Source organism: Rhincodon typus, chromosome 8 (genome assembly GCF_021869965.1).
Source record: "Rhincodon typus isolate 14 chromosome 8, sRhiTyp1.1, whole genome shotgun sequence".
Lineage (NCBI taxonomy): Eukaryota > Metazoa > Chordata > Chondrichthyes > Orectolobiformes > Rhincodontidae > Rhincodon > Rhincodon typus.
In genome coordinates, this window is record NC_063339.1 from 13,750,098 (window position 1) to 13,768,739 (window position 18,642).

Sequence of the window (18,642 nt, forward strand, 5' to 3'; positions counted from 1 at the left end):
CTACTATCTCTTGTAAATTAACTTGTTTAGGCTAATAAAGACATTAACTACAAGTTGTATGTGGTGTTGCTTTAAATTGAGAGACTGGAAATGGAGAAAATGAGCTAGTTAGATGATTCCTGATTCCGGACCTCTCCTCAGTCGTTGAGGTGCTGTTCAAACTCTGCCGTGGATGGTCAGTGCTTCTTGGCTTTATTCATGGTTTTCTAAGAGAATGGACCAAGTTGGTGGGGGAGATTTTGTTCCTGCAAAGTATTTGGAAATAATTGCCTGGCCTGGCCCAACCCTCAACTTCCCATTTGCATTGAGTTCTTTCAAGCATGTTGGGCAACTCTTGCTTTCCAGCTCCCCTCCCCTGAGGTATTTTTGACTCTGTGGCAGCTTTCTGTATTCATTCATGTGATATAGGCTTCTCTGGGTGGACCAGGATTTGCCCACCCTTGGATTCCTAGATTTTGTCATTGGTGATGGTAATTGCCTGTCACTTGTCACCCTGGGCCTGGGTATGGTCCGGGTCTTGACTGCTTCAGTATTGATTAGAGGTGTCACAAATCAATATGAACACTCCTGACCTTTACTTGGCAGGGGTGGGGGGGTGGTGGGGGAAGAGTGTCATGAATGAAGCAGCTGATGATGGGTGGGCTAAGGACCCTGCCTGAGGGTACTCATGCAGGAGTGTCCTAGAGCCACTGTGACTGAGCAACAATCACTACCATGTTCTTTTGAGCTAGATATGACTCCAACCAGCAGAGTTCTCCCCTGATTCCCATTGACAGTAGTTTTGCTAGGACTGCTTGATGCCACTCTTGGTCAGTTGTGGAGTTTAACTCCTGTCTTAACTTTGAAACAAGACTAGACAAAGGAGCTGAGTGCCCCCTAGTGGAATGTAACTGAGTGACAGTGAGCAGATAATTGTGAAGTAAATGCTGCTTGACAGCTCTGGTGATGACCCCTTCATCACTTTACTGATGATCAATTGTAGACTGAGCAGTAAATGGGCAGGTTGGATTTGCTTTGCTTCTGTGTGCAGGACATGCCTGGGCAATTTTTGACATTCCTGGGTGGATATATTGGAACAACTTTGTTAGAGGAGTAGAAAGTTTTGGAGCACAAGCCTTTAGTACTGTTCGCAGAACATTGTCATGACCCATAGCCTTGGCTATATCAAAGGCCCTCGGCCATTTTTCTTATCACTTGGAATGAATAAAATTGGCTACAGACGTGAGGTCCCTTGCATCCCAGACTGCAAAAGAGATTAAAATGGGTCATCTACTCCATGTCTGGTTGAAGATGGTTCAGTTTTGATTTGTGCTAAGCACCTCCATCACTGAGTATGGGAATATTTGTGGAGCTGCCTCCTCTCCTGAGTTATTTAATTGACCCCCATCATTCAGCAGGACTGCAAAGCTTGGATCTGATCAGTTTGTTGTTTAAATTGCTTATTCCTGTATGTCACTTGCTGCTTTGGCATGCAAGCAGTCCTGTGTTGGGATATAGCAGATTGATGACTTTTAGGTATACTTGCTGCTGCTCCTGGCATGCCCTCCTGTACTCCACTGAACCACAGTTGATCCCCTGGCTTGATCCTAATGTTTGGGGAATACGCCAGGCCATGAGGTTGCAGGTTGTCTGCCTGTCTACAGTTCTGCTGATGGCCCACAATGCCTCGTGAGTGCCCAATTATGAGCTGCTAGATCTATTTGAAATCTATCCCATTAAGTGGTCAAACCACACAACACATGATGTCCTCGGATGGGACTTTCTCTCCACAAGGGCTGAATGGTGGTAACTCCAATTTATACTATAATGGACAAATGCCTATGTGGCAGAGCTTAGTGAGGATAAGGTAAAGTAGATTTTTCTCCTATTTGTTCCTTCTCCATGCACCACAGATCCAATCTAGCAGCTATGTCCTTCAGCATTCAACCAGCTGTGTCACTCGTGGTGATGCTGAGCTGTTCTTGTTGATCGATACTGATGCATCTTGCGCAGAGTACATTCTATACCCTTGCCACCCTCAGGGTTGGGAGGGGGTGCAGAGTTGGTGCTTTGTAGTAATCAAAAGTTTCCTTGCCCATGTTTGAACCAATGCCAATATTGAGGACTTCCAGGGTAACTGCATACAGTTGTCTCCATCCCTGCTGGGTCTGCTTAACAGTGGATCAGCCCATACTCTGGAATGTCCATACCTGCCATCTCTCATCACAGTTAAGTTATGAATTCAACCACTCCAGTATCCCTGCTCTTTACACTTGAATCCCTGTTCTGAACAACCAAAGTATTTCAGAATCCCACTTGAAAAAGGAAGCAATGTGGGCCTTTGAAAACTCTGAACTGTCATAGTGCCAATTAAAATAAGGAAATAGTGGACATCCTGAGTAATCAACTTGCATTACCCACCCCTTCCCGTGATCACTGCGTGCCCCAAGTGTAACAAAACCTGCGGAAACTGCATCCTTCCGTACAGCAACTTATGGACTCACCCTGAGAGTGGAAGAGAATCTGTGAGGGACTGCTGATGTGTATTGAGAGGAAGAAGTTAGAATGTTGGAAATCGCAAGGAACTAATACTGCACCAGTGTGAGTAAGTCATTATGTTAGCTTTTATTCATGTAGTGAATTCCAATTTCATCATCTACCATGATGGGATTCAAACCCATGTCCCCAGAGTCTGGATTAATAGTCCCATTGCCTCCCAGTTGTTAAATTCCTAACAAGTGCTGTACCACTCACCCCTAGCTATCCTCAACAAATACCCCTAGCAAAAGTCCTTTGAATTCTGTTCCTTGGCAAGTGCAAAGTCCTCCGTGATGAGCTTCTTTGATTGAGTGTGCACTAAATGCAGGTAGCCTTTGCAACATTTAGTCTCCGGATGCACATCTGCATTAACACAAGTAACTACTTCTAATTAACTTTTCACCAATGGGGAGAGTGCTCATAGTATTCCCCACCAAAACTTGAACTTAAATTGTACCATGTTGACATTTATTATTGTTTCATGCGATTGGGTGTGTTGCTGATAGGGCCAGCATTTGTTGACTGCCCCAAATTGCTCTTGCTATGAGTGGACTGCTCAGCCATTTCAGAGGACAATTAAGAATCAACTGTATTGATGTGGGTCTGAAGTTAAACGTAGATCAGACTTGTTTCATAGCCCTGTCATAAAATAACCTCTGAGCAGACATGCTAGAGATACATGCAAACAATTGGGAATGGCGGACAGGAAAAGACAAAAACAAAGTGCTGGAAAAACTCAGCAGTGCAATATGACCTGCTAGTCTGTCAACTTGTTCCCTATAACAATAATGCCTTAAGGGTCTCTATACAGCCATGGGACCTCCTGGAAGAATTGCAATAACTAAAGAAATCCAGACTACTTAGGAATGAAAAGAAAAACAGTGGAATATTTCCCTTCAAATCGTCAAGCAAATGAAGCTCTCCTGGGCCAGTATGAAAACATAGCCTTACTGATAGAGAAGGAGGGCATAACCTCCATGTGACAGTTCAGTGGAAATGTTTATGGCTGGTATATCAGGAATTGTCACTTTCCAAATGCATGCATATCATCCACAGTTACATTCTAGCCGTCAGAATAAGGTGTGAGAGATGATCACAGACTGGAGGAGATAGCTGCAGAAGCAATGGTTTTACAGCAAGACTCAAGTTCTGAAAGACATTTTTAATTTCTTTACTATGAGAGACTGCTTATTTGAAAAAAGTGCTGAATCTGTTAATTTTCTCTTTTGAACCGTCCCCCAGTTGACCTTTGAGAGGCAGGTATCAATTATTTTATTTAAAAAAATTGATTTTGTAAGAATTTTGTAAGTTCAGAAAGTAGCATTGGTTGGAGGAGCCGTGACATTTACAAGACAGAATGTGAAGAGGACATTCAACGCATACAGTGCAACATATTGTGGACTTTGCAAGAAAAAGACTGTTTAATCCAAGGAAGTCATTTTGTTTGGACGTCCGGGATATATCATTCACAGGCAGTAAAAGATTAAAAAGGAAGTTATTCCCCACTGAGTGTTTATGTGCAACAGCAGTTAACTGTGTCAACAACTTTTACAAAGGGTTGCATGAATTTATTGCTGGAATGATTGGAAACATTACAGCTGAATAACACAAGATGACAATAGTCTCAACATTTGATTAACTTTGTGGAGCAGAGAAAAGCTTTACTGAACCTTTGCAACACTGATATGACATGCTCACCATATAGTAAAGATAACTTATTTTCCTTTATAGTGTTTGCAATGCTTTCCAAATCTTAATTCAGTCTTGACTACATCATTTGCAGTTAGAAATGACATAGGTGGCAAATGACCAGCGATTTCATTCAAATAGTTTTGCTTTCCTATTAGTTTTACAGGGCATTCTCTCGTCATGCCTTCTGACAACTGTGTTTCAATCTTTCATATCTGCAGAGAAACCTGGATTTAACAAGCTGCATAATTGGTTCTGGCCTCATGCAGTGCTATTAATATTTACTGTTGTTACCTGGTTATACAGTAAAGGGCTAGAGGAAAGATATTGGAGTAAACAAGTGCAGAGAATGAAGAATCATGCTGGATTTAAAATGTTAACTCTGTTTCTCTCTCCATAGATGCTGCCGGACCTACTGAGATTTTCCAGCATTCTCTGCTTTTGTTTCATTCTTTGTTCCAGATTTCCATCATCCACAGTATTTTGCTTTTATGAAAGTTTATAAAGTACTTGGCTTCATTTCTGTTAACAATGAATGGCTTGTATGACCGCTGTTCATTGTGCACAAACACACCCAGTTCCCTGTTCTCCCATCTGCGTCTTTTTACTGTTTTTGTGTGTCCACATTATTCTTGCCAAAGTGTTGCATTCTGAACCTAGTTTCGCTGCCAACTGTTCACCCTGTCTATGAGCCTATTCACCTCACTATTGCTTGTGGTAACAAGTTCCACATACACCCCACACCCTCATCTCCTGTCCCCTCACCCCACCCATCTAATTCCTGGCTCCTTTCTCCGTGTGTTAAACCTCAGACTCCAGGGAAACATGCACTTGCGGCCTAACAACTGAATTCCCTTGAGAAAGGTTCCAAGTTAATTGTATCAGAAATGCCTCATATCACTAACAGATTGAGAATTTCTGATGTTCTTGGTTGGACTCAGCTTTTAGTGTTATGCTCAAATCAGGCATCTATGGGAAAATGATACCAGTAGAATTTCAAAGCACTCTCCCTGCTCTGTTTATTGTCAAATATAGATGTCACCAGCAATCTGATGTGAGACAGTTACAACCGTTTCATGACTTCTTCAAGACAAAAACTCCAACTACATGGATAAAGTGGCTAAGCATTGGTTAGGCTGTAACTGGAATATTGTCTATTTTGGAATCCACATTAGAGAAGGGGAGTGATTGCACTGGAGAGGGTGCAGATTTACCAGGATGTTGCCTGGAATGGAGACCTTAAGTTGTTGAGAGAGTTTGGACAGACTAGGGTTGTTTTCCTCAGAATAGAGGAGACTGAAGGGGGTGGGGAGACTAATTGAGATTAATAAAACGATGAGGGTTATAGGCAGAAACATAGAATCATAGAAAATACCTTTCAGACGTACAATTCAATATGATCATGGCTGATCATCTTACTCAGTTACCTGTTCCTGCCCCATACCCTTTGATCTTTTGAGCTCTAGGATCAAGAGACATAGATTTAAAGTAAGGAGCGTATGATTTCAATGGAATTGAGGAAATGTTTTTCAGCCAGACGGTGACAGTAATCTGGAACTCACTGTCAGGAAAAATGGTACAGATAGATGCACTTATAACGTTTAAGAAGTATTTAGATGTGCATTTGCAATGCCAAGGCATACAAGGCTATGGGCCAAGTTATAGAGTCATACAGCACGGAAATAGACACTTCGGTCCAACCAGTCCATGCTGAATATAATCCCAAACTAAACTAGTCCCAACTGCCTACTCCTGGACCATATACCTCCAAACCTTTTCATTTCATGTACTTAGCCAAATGTCTTTTAAACGGTGTAACTATATCCGCATCCACTACTCCCTCAGGAAGATCATTCCACACATGATCCCACCCTTTGTGTAAAAAAAAATTGCCCCTTTTGTCTTTTTTAAATTTCTCTCCCCTCACCTTTAAAAATGTGCCCCCTAGTCTTGAAAACCCCCATTCTGGGGAAAAGACAACTATCATTACCTCTACCTATATCCCTCATTATTTTGTAAACTTCTATAAGGTCATATCTCAACCTCCTATGCTCCAGTGAAGAACGTCCCAGCCTATCCAGCCTTTCTTTATAACTCAAACCTTCCATACCCGGCAACATCCTGGTAAATCCAATCTGAACGATTGGAAAATAGAATTAGAATTGTTTTTGGCTCAGCATTTTTCTGTGCCGCAGGCCTCTATGATTAAAGCATGAGCTGTTTGGGTTGGAGTTGGTGTTCTGACCTTCAGTTCCAGACACAAAAATTTAATGAAGACTGACAAGTCTTAGTCGTCTGTGTGTATCAACTTCATAGGCACAGTATTGGCTGAAAAGAGTCTCTCAGGATTGAGGTTCTGATTGGTGCTTTGGAAAATGCTTATCTTAAATGTGTTGCAATTCCAAAGTTCCACCACTATCCATGTTGACCCACATCACCATGTCTGATTGACAGATTGATAAAGATCAACAATGTAAAGGAATCTGGAGGTAGCGAGGGCTAAAGACACTGAAGTGATGATCAGCGATCATCTTATTGAATAGTGAAGCAGGCTAGACAGCCTGAATGTCTTTTTCTGGCTCTTACAATCACCCTTACATTTCTCAGTCATTCAGAACTCTGAAGAAAGTACAATTGTACTAAATGCTGCATGCGATGTAACAAACTATTTTTGCCCAATCAGCACTGCTCACAGTTGTGGTGTTGTTCAAAGCTCTGTGCTTTTTAATATAGATAACAAGGTGTAGAGCTGGATGAACATAGCAGGCCAGGCAGCATCAGAGGAGCAGGAAAGCTGATGTTTCAGGTCTGGACCCTTCAGAAATTTCTGAAGAAGGGTCCAGGCCCGAAACGTCAGCTTTCCTGCTCCTCTGATGCTGCCTGGCCTGCTGTGTTCATTCAGCTCTACACCTTGTTATCTCAGACTCCAGCATAGGCAGTTCCTACTATCTCTGAGTGCTTTTTAATGTAAGATTTTAGTCACGACCCACTTTGCGAGCGATTATGTATCTAGGCAGTAAACTGTCTCTGCCTCAGTCTTTTTTAAAAAAATCCCTCCGATCCCTCTCGCTGTTCATTTCAGACAGCATGACTTCCCACTGAGCTTTTATACCACAAGCCTGGTCTGTTTTGATGCCTTTGTGCTACAAAGATTAAAACAAAGATGCAGGGCAGCAGAATACGATAGGGACCAGACAAGTCCCAACCTTCTACCAAATCCAGCTTTTCCCAGTTCAGTTTTTAAAGGAACAATTTTTCATGGACTCTGCTGCTTGTAGGAGAATCCCAGTTCTGAGAGTTAGATTGTTTGATTAATTTAAGGTTTACGTTATTTCAAAAACAAAACGAGTATTCTGTTGCCAACAATCAGTAGTAGGCCAGTGCCTCTGTTTAATCTTGTTGTTGCCAATAAACCTGACAATTACATTTAGCGTGACGGTTTTGACGCATTGCTAGGAGACCCACAGTTCTGAGGATGAGGATCCACGCAAGGTGTGCGAGACGAGGGAATCCAAATCTTGACAGGGGTGTGGAGAGATCAGATTTTGAGGAGGTTTAGAGGCAAATAAGATTACGTTCAACCTGAAGCACCCTCCCCAAGACCACCCCCCCAACCCAGTCCCCAAATACCCATAGATGGTGGATATTTAGTGGAAGCTGCATTCTAGGAACGTGCGGCAATGACAGAGCGAATCCAGCGGAGGTAGCTGGACACGCGAGTGTACACCCCGTACCGTCCTGGCCGCGCGCACCCAGTCCCCCAGGAGACAATGCCCATCAGGTACCAGGCTCCTGAATGCTGGTGAGGGACTAGGAAGCCCCCACCTGTGTCCCCACCGCACGCATCCCTCCCGCCCTCTGGCAAGCCAGCACAGAACATATTGTCGGTGATTGGCGGGCGTGAACCCCCGATCCGTGCCTCGCGGAAAGCCTGCCTGCAGTGGTGCTGGCTGACCAACGGCAGTGGTACGTAGCGTAGCCAGTCGCGGATGAAGAAGCCCTCCTCAATCCCCCAGCCGGCCACGAAGCCCACGCTCCCAGGCCGGAGGAGGTTGCTCTCCTCGTGTCCCCCAGCCCCGCGCAGGGCGGGCAAACAGGCAGGCATGGCCGTCTCCTCCTCCTCACCCCCGCTCTTCCTCAGCTTAACCAGGGCGATGTCGTTGTCGAAATCGTGCAGCCTCTCCGCGAACCCTGGGTGCACCACGATCTCCTCAATTTCCCGGCTCTCCCCTGCCAGCAATGCCCGCAGGTTGGTGCTTCTCCCTGCTTGGCACGTCCGGACCTGGGTGGTGTTGATTTGATGGGACAGGTCTATCCGGCGGGCACCTTTCGGGTAGAAGACATGGGCAGCCGTCAGCACCCAGCCCCCGCCGATGAGGGTGCCTCCAGCCCTTCCCCGGCCCCTGGGCACTACCAGCACATGCCAAGGGAAGCTCCCTTCCTCTGCCAGCTTGCCGCCCAGGATCCGCTGCACGATTGTTGCTGGATTTGAAGGCCACCCACAGACTGTAAAATCGAGGAGAAGGAGAACGGGAGTCAGTGGCCGCAGTATGAGGGAGAGAAGATGAAAAAAAAAATGTGCTTGGTTTTTCATCAGGTGTCGTCATTGTACAGGGCTTGAGCACTTTTTTCTCCCATGCTCTCCCCAACCTCAACACACCAGGCCTTGTTATCACATGGGCTGCTATCACACACTACCCATTGTCAGCTACTAATAGTCCCCATTTGCGCAGTGGTAGAGTGGTGAGCGTAGCTTTCTTCTGAGCAGTTCATCTGGCTACAATTCCTGACCATCACAAGGTTCCAATGTTCTTGTAGTGCTGAACTTTTTAACTTATTTCTTTATTTTTCTGTTTCTGTAACTAAAATTTTGTCACTAGGTATTTTGCACCTAAGATAGCACCTTATGTGGTGACATTGTACACTTTTCACTAGACTCTTGTACCTCGTACTTAAGTACACGTGACAATAAAGCCTAAACCTAAAACCTAGCAGCTATATTTATTCCGCTGGACTGATGGTTATCCACTCCTTTGTCTGTCCAACTGTTAGTATCTCTCTTTGGACTCTATCTCCTGTTGTTTATGCTCCCCCACTCATCTTCTGTATTAAATCCATCCTTTTCCTCACTATCATCAGTTCTGAAGAAGGGTCACCGGACTTGAAACATTAACTCTGATTTCTCTCCACAGATGCTGCCAGACTTGCTGAGCTTTGCCAGCAATTTCTGTTTTTGTTTAGGATTTCCAGCATCAGCAGTTCTTTCAGTTTTTATTTTCACATTACATCTGTTTGGCTGAGAGCCCAGTCCAACGAGAACATCAACTCAGCAGGAAAATTGTTTTGAGGTGAATTGTTTACTTGGCTTGATTGAAACCTGTGAGCAGTTACGGTAAGTTACGTCTCAAACCATGACTGGGAGGAGTGTGCAGCAAGAAGGCATCGTTGTGAAGCAGACTGGGATGGTTATACAGCAGTCAGCATCACTGTGAAGCTGGAAGAGTGGATCTGATTGGGACATGGGGCCATAAATATGGGGAAGACTTTTCTAGTCTGTTGTCCATAAATGCTGTTCAGTTCTGTACAGTAGAATATCAAGGAAACAAGGAGTTTGACTCTATTCAAACAAACCAAAGGCATCTCTTCCTTGAGCAAGACTATATTTGCGTGGATTGAGGCACCAGGAGAGTCCGATAACTGGACAGACTCCTGTTTAACTTCAGACGGTGGTCTTTCCTCACTGTGCCTTGGTGGCAGCTGCCCCAGGCTTTCGTGTGTCCCTCAGCACGTAATCCTGCACCTTGAAATGTGCCAGTCTGCAACATTTGCATATACCAATAGTTTTTATGAATAAGGTCTATTTTCAAAGTTTAAAAAAAAAAGCAGCTTGTCGAAATGGAGCAAACCTGGGGCTAAACATGGCAGCATTGGAGCACCCGAATAAATATCTGAGGGGTGAGACCCGAATCAAGCTCAGTCTGAGCAATAGCTAAACTCTAACAGGGGCCATGTTCATAGCCAAATGGCTGACCAAAGTAACAACAGCGCAAATCAGTGATAAGTTCTTGTCCACTTTAAAACTGCATTATGATAAAGCAAAAGTTCTAGCTTCTTTTTAAAAGAAAACTCAATTCATTTCCTGAAACAGAAATGTCTGGCGAATCTCAGCAGGTCTGGCAACATCTGTGGGAAGAAAGTAGAGTGAATGCTTTGAGTCCAGTGACTCTTCATCAAAACTGATAGCAGCGAGGAAAGAGACAACACAGTGTGGAGCTGGAGGAACACAGCAGGCCAGGCAGCATCAGAGAAGCAGGAAAGTTGATGTTTCGGGTTGGGACCCTTCTTCAGAAATGAAGTGTTGTCTCTGACTCCAGCACCTGCAGTTCCTGCTATCTCACAGCCAGGAAAGAGTGGTGTTTATGCCAAAGCCGTGTGAGGTTGGGGGGGTAGGTGAGCATATAGGAGATGGAGTCCAGAGAGAGAAAGATATGGAGAGAAATGAAAAGTGTAGGTTAACAAGGAGATTATGGATAGCAGGCCAGGACAGAAAGAAATCTGAATAAGAGATAATCAGAGCTAAGAGTGAGAAAATGGGTGAGCTGGATATAACACATATAATGTGTTAATAGGCCGAGGAGTATGTGAGAATGAGTGACTGTACTGAAAGCAACCCACGTCATAGTAGGATAGGGTGCGGGGTGGATTTTAAAAAAAAATGGAAGAATGGAATGGAATCCTCAGGCTCTAAAGTTATTGAACTCAATGTCAAGTCGTAGAGGCTGTGGAAAATGAGATGTTGTTCTTTGAGCTTGTGCTGAGGCTTGCTGGAGCTCTGCAGCAGGCCAGCGACAGAGACGTTGGCGTGGGAACATGGTGATGTGTCGAAGTGGCATGCAACTGAAAGCTCAGGGTCATTTATGCGACAGAAGGTAGGTGTTCTACAAAGCAGTTGCCCAGTCTGTGTTTTGTCTCCCCTGTGTAGAGGAGGCAACATTGTGAGCAATGAAGGCAGTAGACTAGATTGAGTGAAGTGCAGGAAAATCGTTGCTTCACCTGGAAGGTGTGTCTGGGGCCTTGGATAGTGAAGAGGGAGGAACTAAATGGGCACCTTCTGTGATTGCATGGCAAAGTGCCGTAGGAGTTTGGTGAGGTGTGGATGAAGGTATCTCGGAAGGAACTGTCCTTGTAGAAGGCTGATAATGGAGGCAAGTGGAATATGTGCCTGGTCATGGCATCCCATTGGAGATGACAGAGATGGTGGCTTGTTATCTTGGGATATGGAGGCTGGTGGGGTAGGAAGTGAGAACCAGGGGAACCCTATCGCTGCAGTGGGAGGGAAGAGAAGGGGTGAGGGCAGAAGTGTGGGAGATGGATTGAGCGTGGCTAAGGGCCTTGTCAGCTATGGTGGTGGGCAATCTTTGAGTGAGGAAAAAGGTTGACATTTCTGAGGCGCCCTGCAGAAAGTGGCATCCTCGGATGTGATGGAGATGGAAAGACTGGGAGAATGGGATGGAGTCCTTGCAGGAAGCAGGGTGAGTCCAGGTAACTATGGGTGTCAGTGGATTTGTAGTGAACATCAGTGGCCAGCCTATTCCCAGACATGGAAACAAAGATGTCAAGGAAGGGAAGAGAAATGTCAGAGATCGACCAGGTGAAGATAGAGAGCAGGGCAGAAACTGAAAGTGAAATTTGTTTCAATTAATTTTCTACTTAGCTTCAATTTATCATAGAATCCCTACATCGTGGAAGCAGGCCATTTGGTCCATCAGGTCCACACCAACCCTTTGAAGAGTGTCCCACCCAGAACCATCCCCCCTGCCGTATCCCCATAACCTTGAATTTCCCGTGGCTAACCCACCTAAACTGCACATCTTTGGACTGTCTGTGGGAGGAAGTGGGAGCTTGCGAAGGAAATCTATCCAGACACAGAGAGTCGCCCGAGGGTGAAATTGAACTTGGGTCCCGGGCGCTGTGAGACAGCAGTGCTAACCACTGAGCCAAGTGTAGGAGTGTTTTTTTAAACTAAAGGTAAGGCAGGAGAGCTCAGACCCGCCTCTTGCACAAGCTGCAATATGTGGGAAATCTTCGATGCTCCTAGCAGTCTGGATGACCATACATGTAGGAAGTGCCAGCAGTTTGATCAGTATTTGGAACTTGAGTGTCAACGGGACACTTCACTGTGTCTGTGAAACTGAGCATTTTGTGGATAGCACATTTATAGACATGGTCACCGGGCAGCTTAAGAGAGGGAATGTGTGACCTTTAGTCAGGAGGAGGAAGGCAGGTAATGAGACAAACCCCATAGTGCATCTCACTCAAGAACAGTTGTTCTGCATTGGAAAATGATGACGGTGTTGGTTTCTCTGTGGCCCAGCTGCACAAGGAGGTAGCAGACGGAGGGGAAGAGCTGCAGCAGTATGAGACTCGATAGTAAAGGATACCGGTGTGTGTTTCTGTAGCCACAGGCATGACTCCAGGATGGTGTGGTGCGTCCCTGGGGCCCAGGGTCAAGGATGTCACTGAGCAAGAGCATTTAGGTGTGCAGTTGCAATGCCAAGGCATACAAGTCTATGGCCCAAGTGCTGGATTAGAATAGTTATGTGCTTGTTTTTGACTGGCAAGTGTTTGATATCCCAAAGGGCCTTTGGCTGTGCTGTAGACCTCTCTGACAATGAGGACTGCAAAACTTTCTGCACGAGGAGAGTGACCAATCAGAAGTTATGGTTCACATTATTACCAATAACATAGAAAAGGGGAGGAGGTGATGCATTCTGGACCTAGGGAACAAATTAAAAAACATGACGTCAAAGGTTTTAACCTCTGGGTTACACCAAATGACGCGTGCTGGTGAACGTAGGAATAAGCAGATACAGCAGGTGAGTGTGAGGTTGAAGAGTTAGTGCAGGAGGGAAGGATTTTGAATCCTGGGTTCATTTCTGGGGGAGGTGTGACTTGTACAAGTCTGACAGATGGCTCCTACACTGAAATAGGACAAATATCCATGCAACGGGTTTGCTAGTGCTGTTGGTGGGATTTTAAACTAATTTGGCAAGGGAAAAGGATACGGAATGCAAGTACAATAGGAGATGATGCACAGACTAATATGAAAGACAAAGGAAGTCAGTGTGACTCCCAGTCTGACTATTTAGTTGAGTTAAGACACAAGGGAGCTCAGCAAGGGTGGATAGTGTTTAGTTTAATGCAACGGTCACGTCAGCAAGTCAGATTAACACATGGCAATATGAGGTACCATTGCTATCGCAGAGACGTGGATGAGGGAGGGGTAAGGTTGGCAGCGTTAGGCAAAAAAGTCACGTAAAAGACTTTTACATGCAATATTGATCAAGGGGTCAATTACAGCAACAAGGAAGGATAATTTGTTAGAGAGCTCCTCAATTGAGGCCACCTGGGTGGAACTTTAAAACAAGAGTTGGACAGTCATATTGCTGGGAGTGTATTGTGGACTTCCAAACAATCAGGGAGAGCTAGAAGATTGGTTATGTCGGCAAGTTTCAGACAAGTGTAAAAGTAACAGTGTGGCAATAGTAGCTGACTTCAACTCCCAACCCCCCCACCCAATATTAACTGGGATAGGTAAGGTCACAGGAGTCCTACCAGATTATAACACTGCTGTCCCATTACAGAGACAGAAGTCACACGACACCAGGGTTATAGTCCAACAGGTTTATTTGAAATCACCAGCTTTCGAAGCGCTGCCCCTTCATCAGGTGAAATGAATTCACCTGATGAAGGAGCGAGACTCTGAAAGCTTGTGATTTTGAATAAACCTGTTGGACTATAACCTGGTGTCGAGTGACTTCTGACTTTTCCCACCCCAGTCCAACACCGGCATCTCCACATCACCATTACATAGAGAGAGAGGGATGACCGGTGGTGGTTTAGCTTGAGAGTCACCATGCCTCAGGCAGAGAGTGAGATTTAGAAGGAGAGTTCTCATGTTAACCTCAGCCGATAGACAAAGTAGGAAAGGCTGTGAGGGAGAGCCTGTTCAGTCAGCACAAAGAAAGTCCTACAAAACACATGGAACTTAATTTTAGGGATTGAGGCTGCAGAGTGGCACAGCGGGAGCGGGCTGTGCTCATAATCGAGGTCAATGGATCAAAGCAATCCTCCACCATTTGTGAACTCAATATTGCTGCCCCAGCCAGTGTCTTTCTGTGTTGGGCACTTCACTTTAAAAAAAGGGGCAGCGTGGTGGCTCAGTGGTTAGCACTGCTGCCTCACAGTGCCAGGGACCCAGGTTCGATTCCAGCCTTAGGCAACTATCTGTGTGGGCTTTCTGCCAAAGATGTGTAGGTTAAGTGGATTGGCCCTTCTAAATTGCCCATAGAGTTCAGGGATGTGCCCCTCCCTAATTGCCTGGAGGGCAGTTAAGTGTCTACCACATTGCTGTGGGTCTGGAGTCACATGCAGACCAGGTAAGGATGGCAGTTTCCTTCCTTAAAGGACATTAGTGAATCAGATGGGTTTTTTCTGACAATCGGCAATACATTCCAGATCTGCTGTGGTGGGATTTGAACCCAGGTCCCCAGAACATCATCTGGGTCTGTGGATTAACAGTCCAGTGATAATATCACTAGGCCATCACCTCCCTAAATAATTGCACTGGCCAGATGGGCAGAACAACGGCAAATGGAATTTAATCTAGAAACGTGTGAGATGACTACTATCAAGGCAAGGGATTTAAAAATACAGGTCAGTCCACCTCACCACTTGAAGGGGTGTTAAACCCAAACAGAAACTTTAAGACAGAAATGATCAAAAACAGAAAAGGTAAAATAGGGACAGGAAGGAAGAGAAAGATAGAGACAGAAAAAGACTGAGTGGGAAAAAGGGTCAAGAAGAAAGAGCAAGAAGTAAGAAGGACAGGGAGACAAAGAGAAAGAAAGATAAAGAAAAACTAGAAGGTTAGCAGAGACAGAGAGAGAAAGCAAATAAAATGGGAAAGAGGAACAAGTTGTGTGAGATAATAAGGAAGTGGACAGAGAGAGGGACAGACTGAACAGAGATTCTTGGACAGTGAGAGAGAGGGAGAAAATCAAAGAGCTAGCGAGAGAGAGGCGGGGAGAGAGACACAAAGATAGAGAAAAATTACCTTTTTCTCCAGAAGTTCCATTTCTTGTGTTTTCAGCAATTCCTTTGCACACTGTCCCTTTGGCACTCTGCTCCGTGACCCAGGGTTTCGTGGTTGTTTGGGGCTCACTGGCTGTTGGGCCCCCTGAGCTGCCGCTCGGTGACTGGGACATGGAATGGCCACATAGTAAAGGAAGCACCAGAACTAAGAGCCTAGAAGGGAGAGCACAGAGAGGTGACTGCATGCACTTCGCAGAGACAGTTGAGGTGGGGTGCAGGGAGATGGAAGCTCCAGGGCTTCGAGCTGATCTCAGAACCATGCACTCTAGCTGCTAATGCCTTTGTAGGATTCTCGGCATGACGGTTGGCCTATTGCAGCGTGGAAATTAAACCTAAATCCCTCCCAGTTAGTATTTACGCGCGTTAAACCAATTTTCAGAGACCAACGCTATTATCAATCTGATGTTTGGAGATTGGGCCTGGCTTTTGAATCTTAGTTGGAAATAAAGGCCAATGTTTGAGACCCAACGAGGTGTTTTGGCCCAATGTTTCACCTCTAGCATAAATTAAGGCTGAAGACAAGAGGAGATCAGCCTTTTCTCAGGACCCTGTAGGCACCTGGAAATCTGCAGGCTGAAGTGTCAGGGAGGGCCCTGTTAGCTATTAAACCTCAGGCTGCCCTAGGAGATTGGTGCCAGTACAAGTCAGGATTACACATCTCCAATGCACCAGCAGCTTGCGAGGCCTTTCAGAGCACATGTGGAAGCCTTCTGCGCTGATCCGCAATATAATGTTGAGATTTATTCATTTGTCACATGTACTAAGAATAGGAAGACGTAAGTACAGTGAAAAGGGCACAAAGTCACCATTCACTGGTGCCCACCTGGCTACAAAAACCAGAATTAAAAGATTTAACAGAGCCAAAAGGTAAGCAAGTAAAAAAGACTCCAGATCTTAGAGTCCCAAGTCCCATTTCCACAATGGTACAGGTGCCACTCCAATTGCTAGGCTACTGTTTCCTGTAACCTACCTATCTGACTGTAATGTTTATCCTTTTAACTTTATTTCTTATTTTCCAACTTATGCTATGAATCACTGTAAGGTAATGTAACCTTTATTTTCCTTACTTCTCTAAGATTTGTACCTAGGTACCTTTGTACCTAAGATGGTGCCAAGAAGGCGGCAATTGTAAAGTATACTCCTGAACTTCTGTACTTGAGTACACATGATGATAAACCTAACTCTAATCCTAATTCTAACTGCAAGTGTCCAACATACCTCATGATCCTTCAGCCAGGGCAGATCCTGCTTTCAGTTGCAGTATTAGCAACACACACAGACACAAATCAAACTAGAAAAGTGTACACTGACCTCTTGGACTGCTACAGTCTATAATCTCTGTGTGCTACTCACGTCACTCACCCAGGAATGCTCATGGCTCAATCACATTGCAATAGAGGAAACTGATTCAGGGTCACCAGAGACATAGCAGTGGGCTACGTAGAGTAAAACTCTCTTTACACTGCTCATTTTCTGGCAACTCATCTCTTGCCAAGACTTTCAGTGGTATCAGTGCCAATGACAGAGGAGAGGCTGTCCCTATCGGAGTCACCTCATGAGGTACCCTACAATGTGGTCAGCAGCTCCTCATTCAGTAGTGCGAGATCCATTAGACCTTCCCTGTTCTCCTGAGAGGGCCCAGAGCTCAAGGCTCCTCGTCGACTTTTGACCTAGTTCTGGGCCTTAGAGCGTGGGACAAGTTGATGGAGAGCAGTTCAGCACACATATCTGGGTGAACAAAACACCCAAGATCAAACACCCAGACCACAAGCTGCAAGTTTTTTTTTCTCTCTCACTGTTGTTTCGGTTTTAGCAACACTGACACACTGATGTTGCAGAGGGAGAGTCTGTCTTAGATTCAGTGGCTGGTCAGGTGGAGTTGTGTTTTTTTTTCCTGTATGAATTCTTTCTTTTAAGCTCCCTTGGTTTTCCTGTCTTTTTCCCACAGATAGAGCGAGACAGTATCCATTTTAAGGATGGCAGCCAGGAAGTGGAGTGTCACAGGGCCAGAATTATTTACAATTTATGTTAATGACTTAGATAATGGAAGTGAATATATTACTGCCAAGTTGAGGATGACACAAAAATAGTGGAGAATCCAAGGTGAGGATGACACAGAGTCCACAGGGGCATATAGACAGGTTTAAGTGAGTGGTCAAAAATCATGGCAAATGGGAATTTTTAAAAATGTATTCATGGGATGTGGGTGTCACTGGCCAGGCCAGCATTTATTGTCCGTCCCAATAACCCACAGGGCAGTTAAGAGTCAACAACATTGCTGTGGGTCTGGAGTCACATGTGGACGAGGCCAAGTGAGGATTGCAGTTTCCTTCCCTTAAGAACATTAGTGAACCAGATGGTTTTTCCAAAAAAAAATGACAATCATCATTAGTCTCTTAATTCCAAATTTTTTTTCCCCAAATTGAATTTAAACTCCACTATGATAGGGTTTGAATCTAGGTCCCCAGTGTGTTAGTGGGATCTCTGGAGTAACAATTGATTGATAGTACCGCTAGGCCATTCCCTCCCCATAGGTGAGGGGACAAAAACAACGTAATGTGGTAACATGTGCGGTCATGCACTCTTGGCAGGAAGAATAGTTGAATATTATTTAAATGAGAAAAGACTACAGAAAATTGTAACATAGAGGGATTTCAGGGTCCTAGTGTATCAATCACAAAAAGCTGACTTACTCTAAAGGGAATGGGGAATAAAAATAGGGAAGTCTTGCTAAAACTGTACAAGGTAGTAGTCAGGCTACACCTAGAATACTGTGAACAGCTTTAGTCTCCTTATCTATGGAAGGAAAAACTGGACTGGAAGCAGCCCAGACAAAGTTCACTAGGTTGTGCCCAGGACTGGAGAGATTTTCTCATGAGGAGAGAGAGAGTAGTTTAGGCTTGTGCTCATTGGAGTTTAGAAGAATGAGAGGAGACATTATTGAAAGACTTGAGAGGGACATTATTTCATATTGTGTGAGAGTCTCAGACCAAAGGGCATGATCTCACAATAAGGGATCATACGTTTAAGGCAGAGGTGAGGAGGATTTTTTTTGGTGGATTACAATATGGCGCTGTTAGCACAACGTGTGCAGACTATAGCACCCTGTAGCTGGAGGAAACCGACAATATTGGAAAACCCCACTGCCAGGACTGCAGCACTGACTTTGTCACGGAGAACAGAGATTAAACAGTTTGATCTTGTATCACTTACATTGGTAAGATCCTCGATATGTGTGGGTTGAGGTTTGTGATACTACACCCCAAATCACTGACAAAATGC

The 18,642-nt window shown here is 44.8% G+C and overlaps 1 protein-coding gene across 1 annotated transcript; it reads right to left on the reverse strand.

Moving 5' to 3' along the window:
• Window positions 1-7,792: 7,792 nt before the first annotated feature.
• LOC125483720 (complement C1r subcomponent-like) lies at window positions 7,793-16,625 on the reverse strand. Its single transcript, XM_048600152.1, has 3 exons — window positions 16,579-16,625; window positions 15,323-15,513; window positions 7,793-8,712 (listed from the first exon to the last, which is right to left on the reverse strand). Exons 1-3 carry the CDS (start codon window positions 16,581-16,583, stop codon window positions 7,871-7,873), a joined length of 1,038 nt encoding a protein of 345 aa, XP_048456109.1. The 5' UTR covers window positions 16,584-16,625; the 3' UTR covers window positions 7,793-7,870.
• Window positions 16,626-18,642: the final 2,017 nt, after the last annotated feature.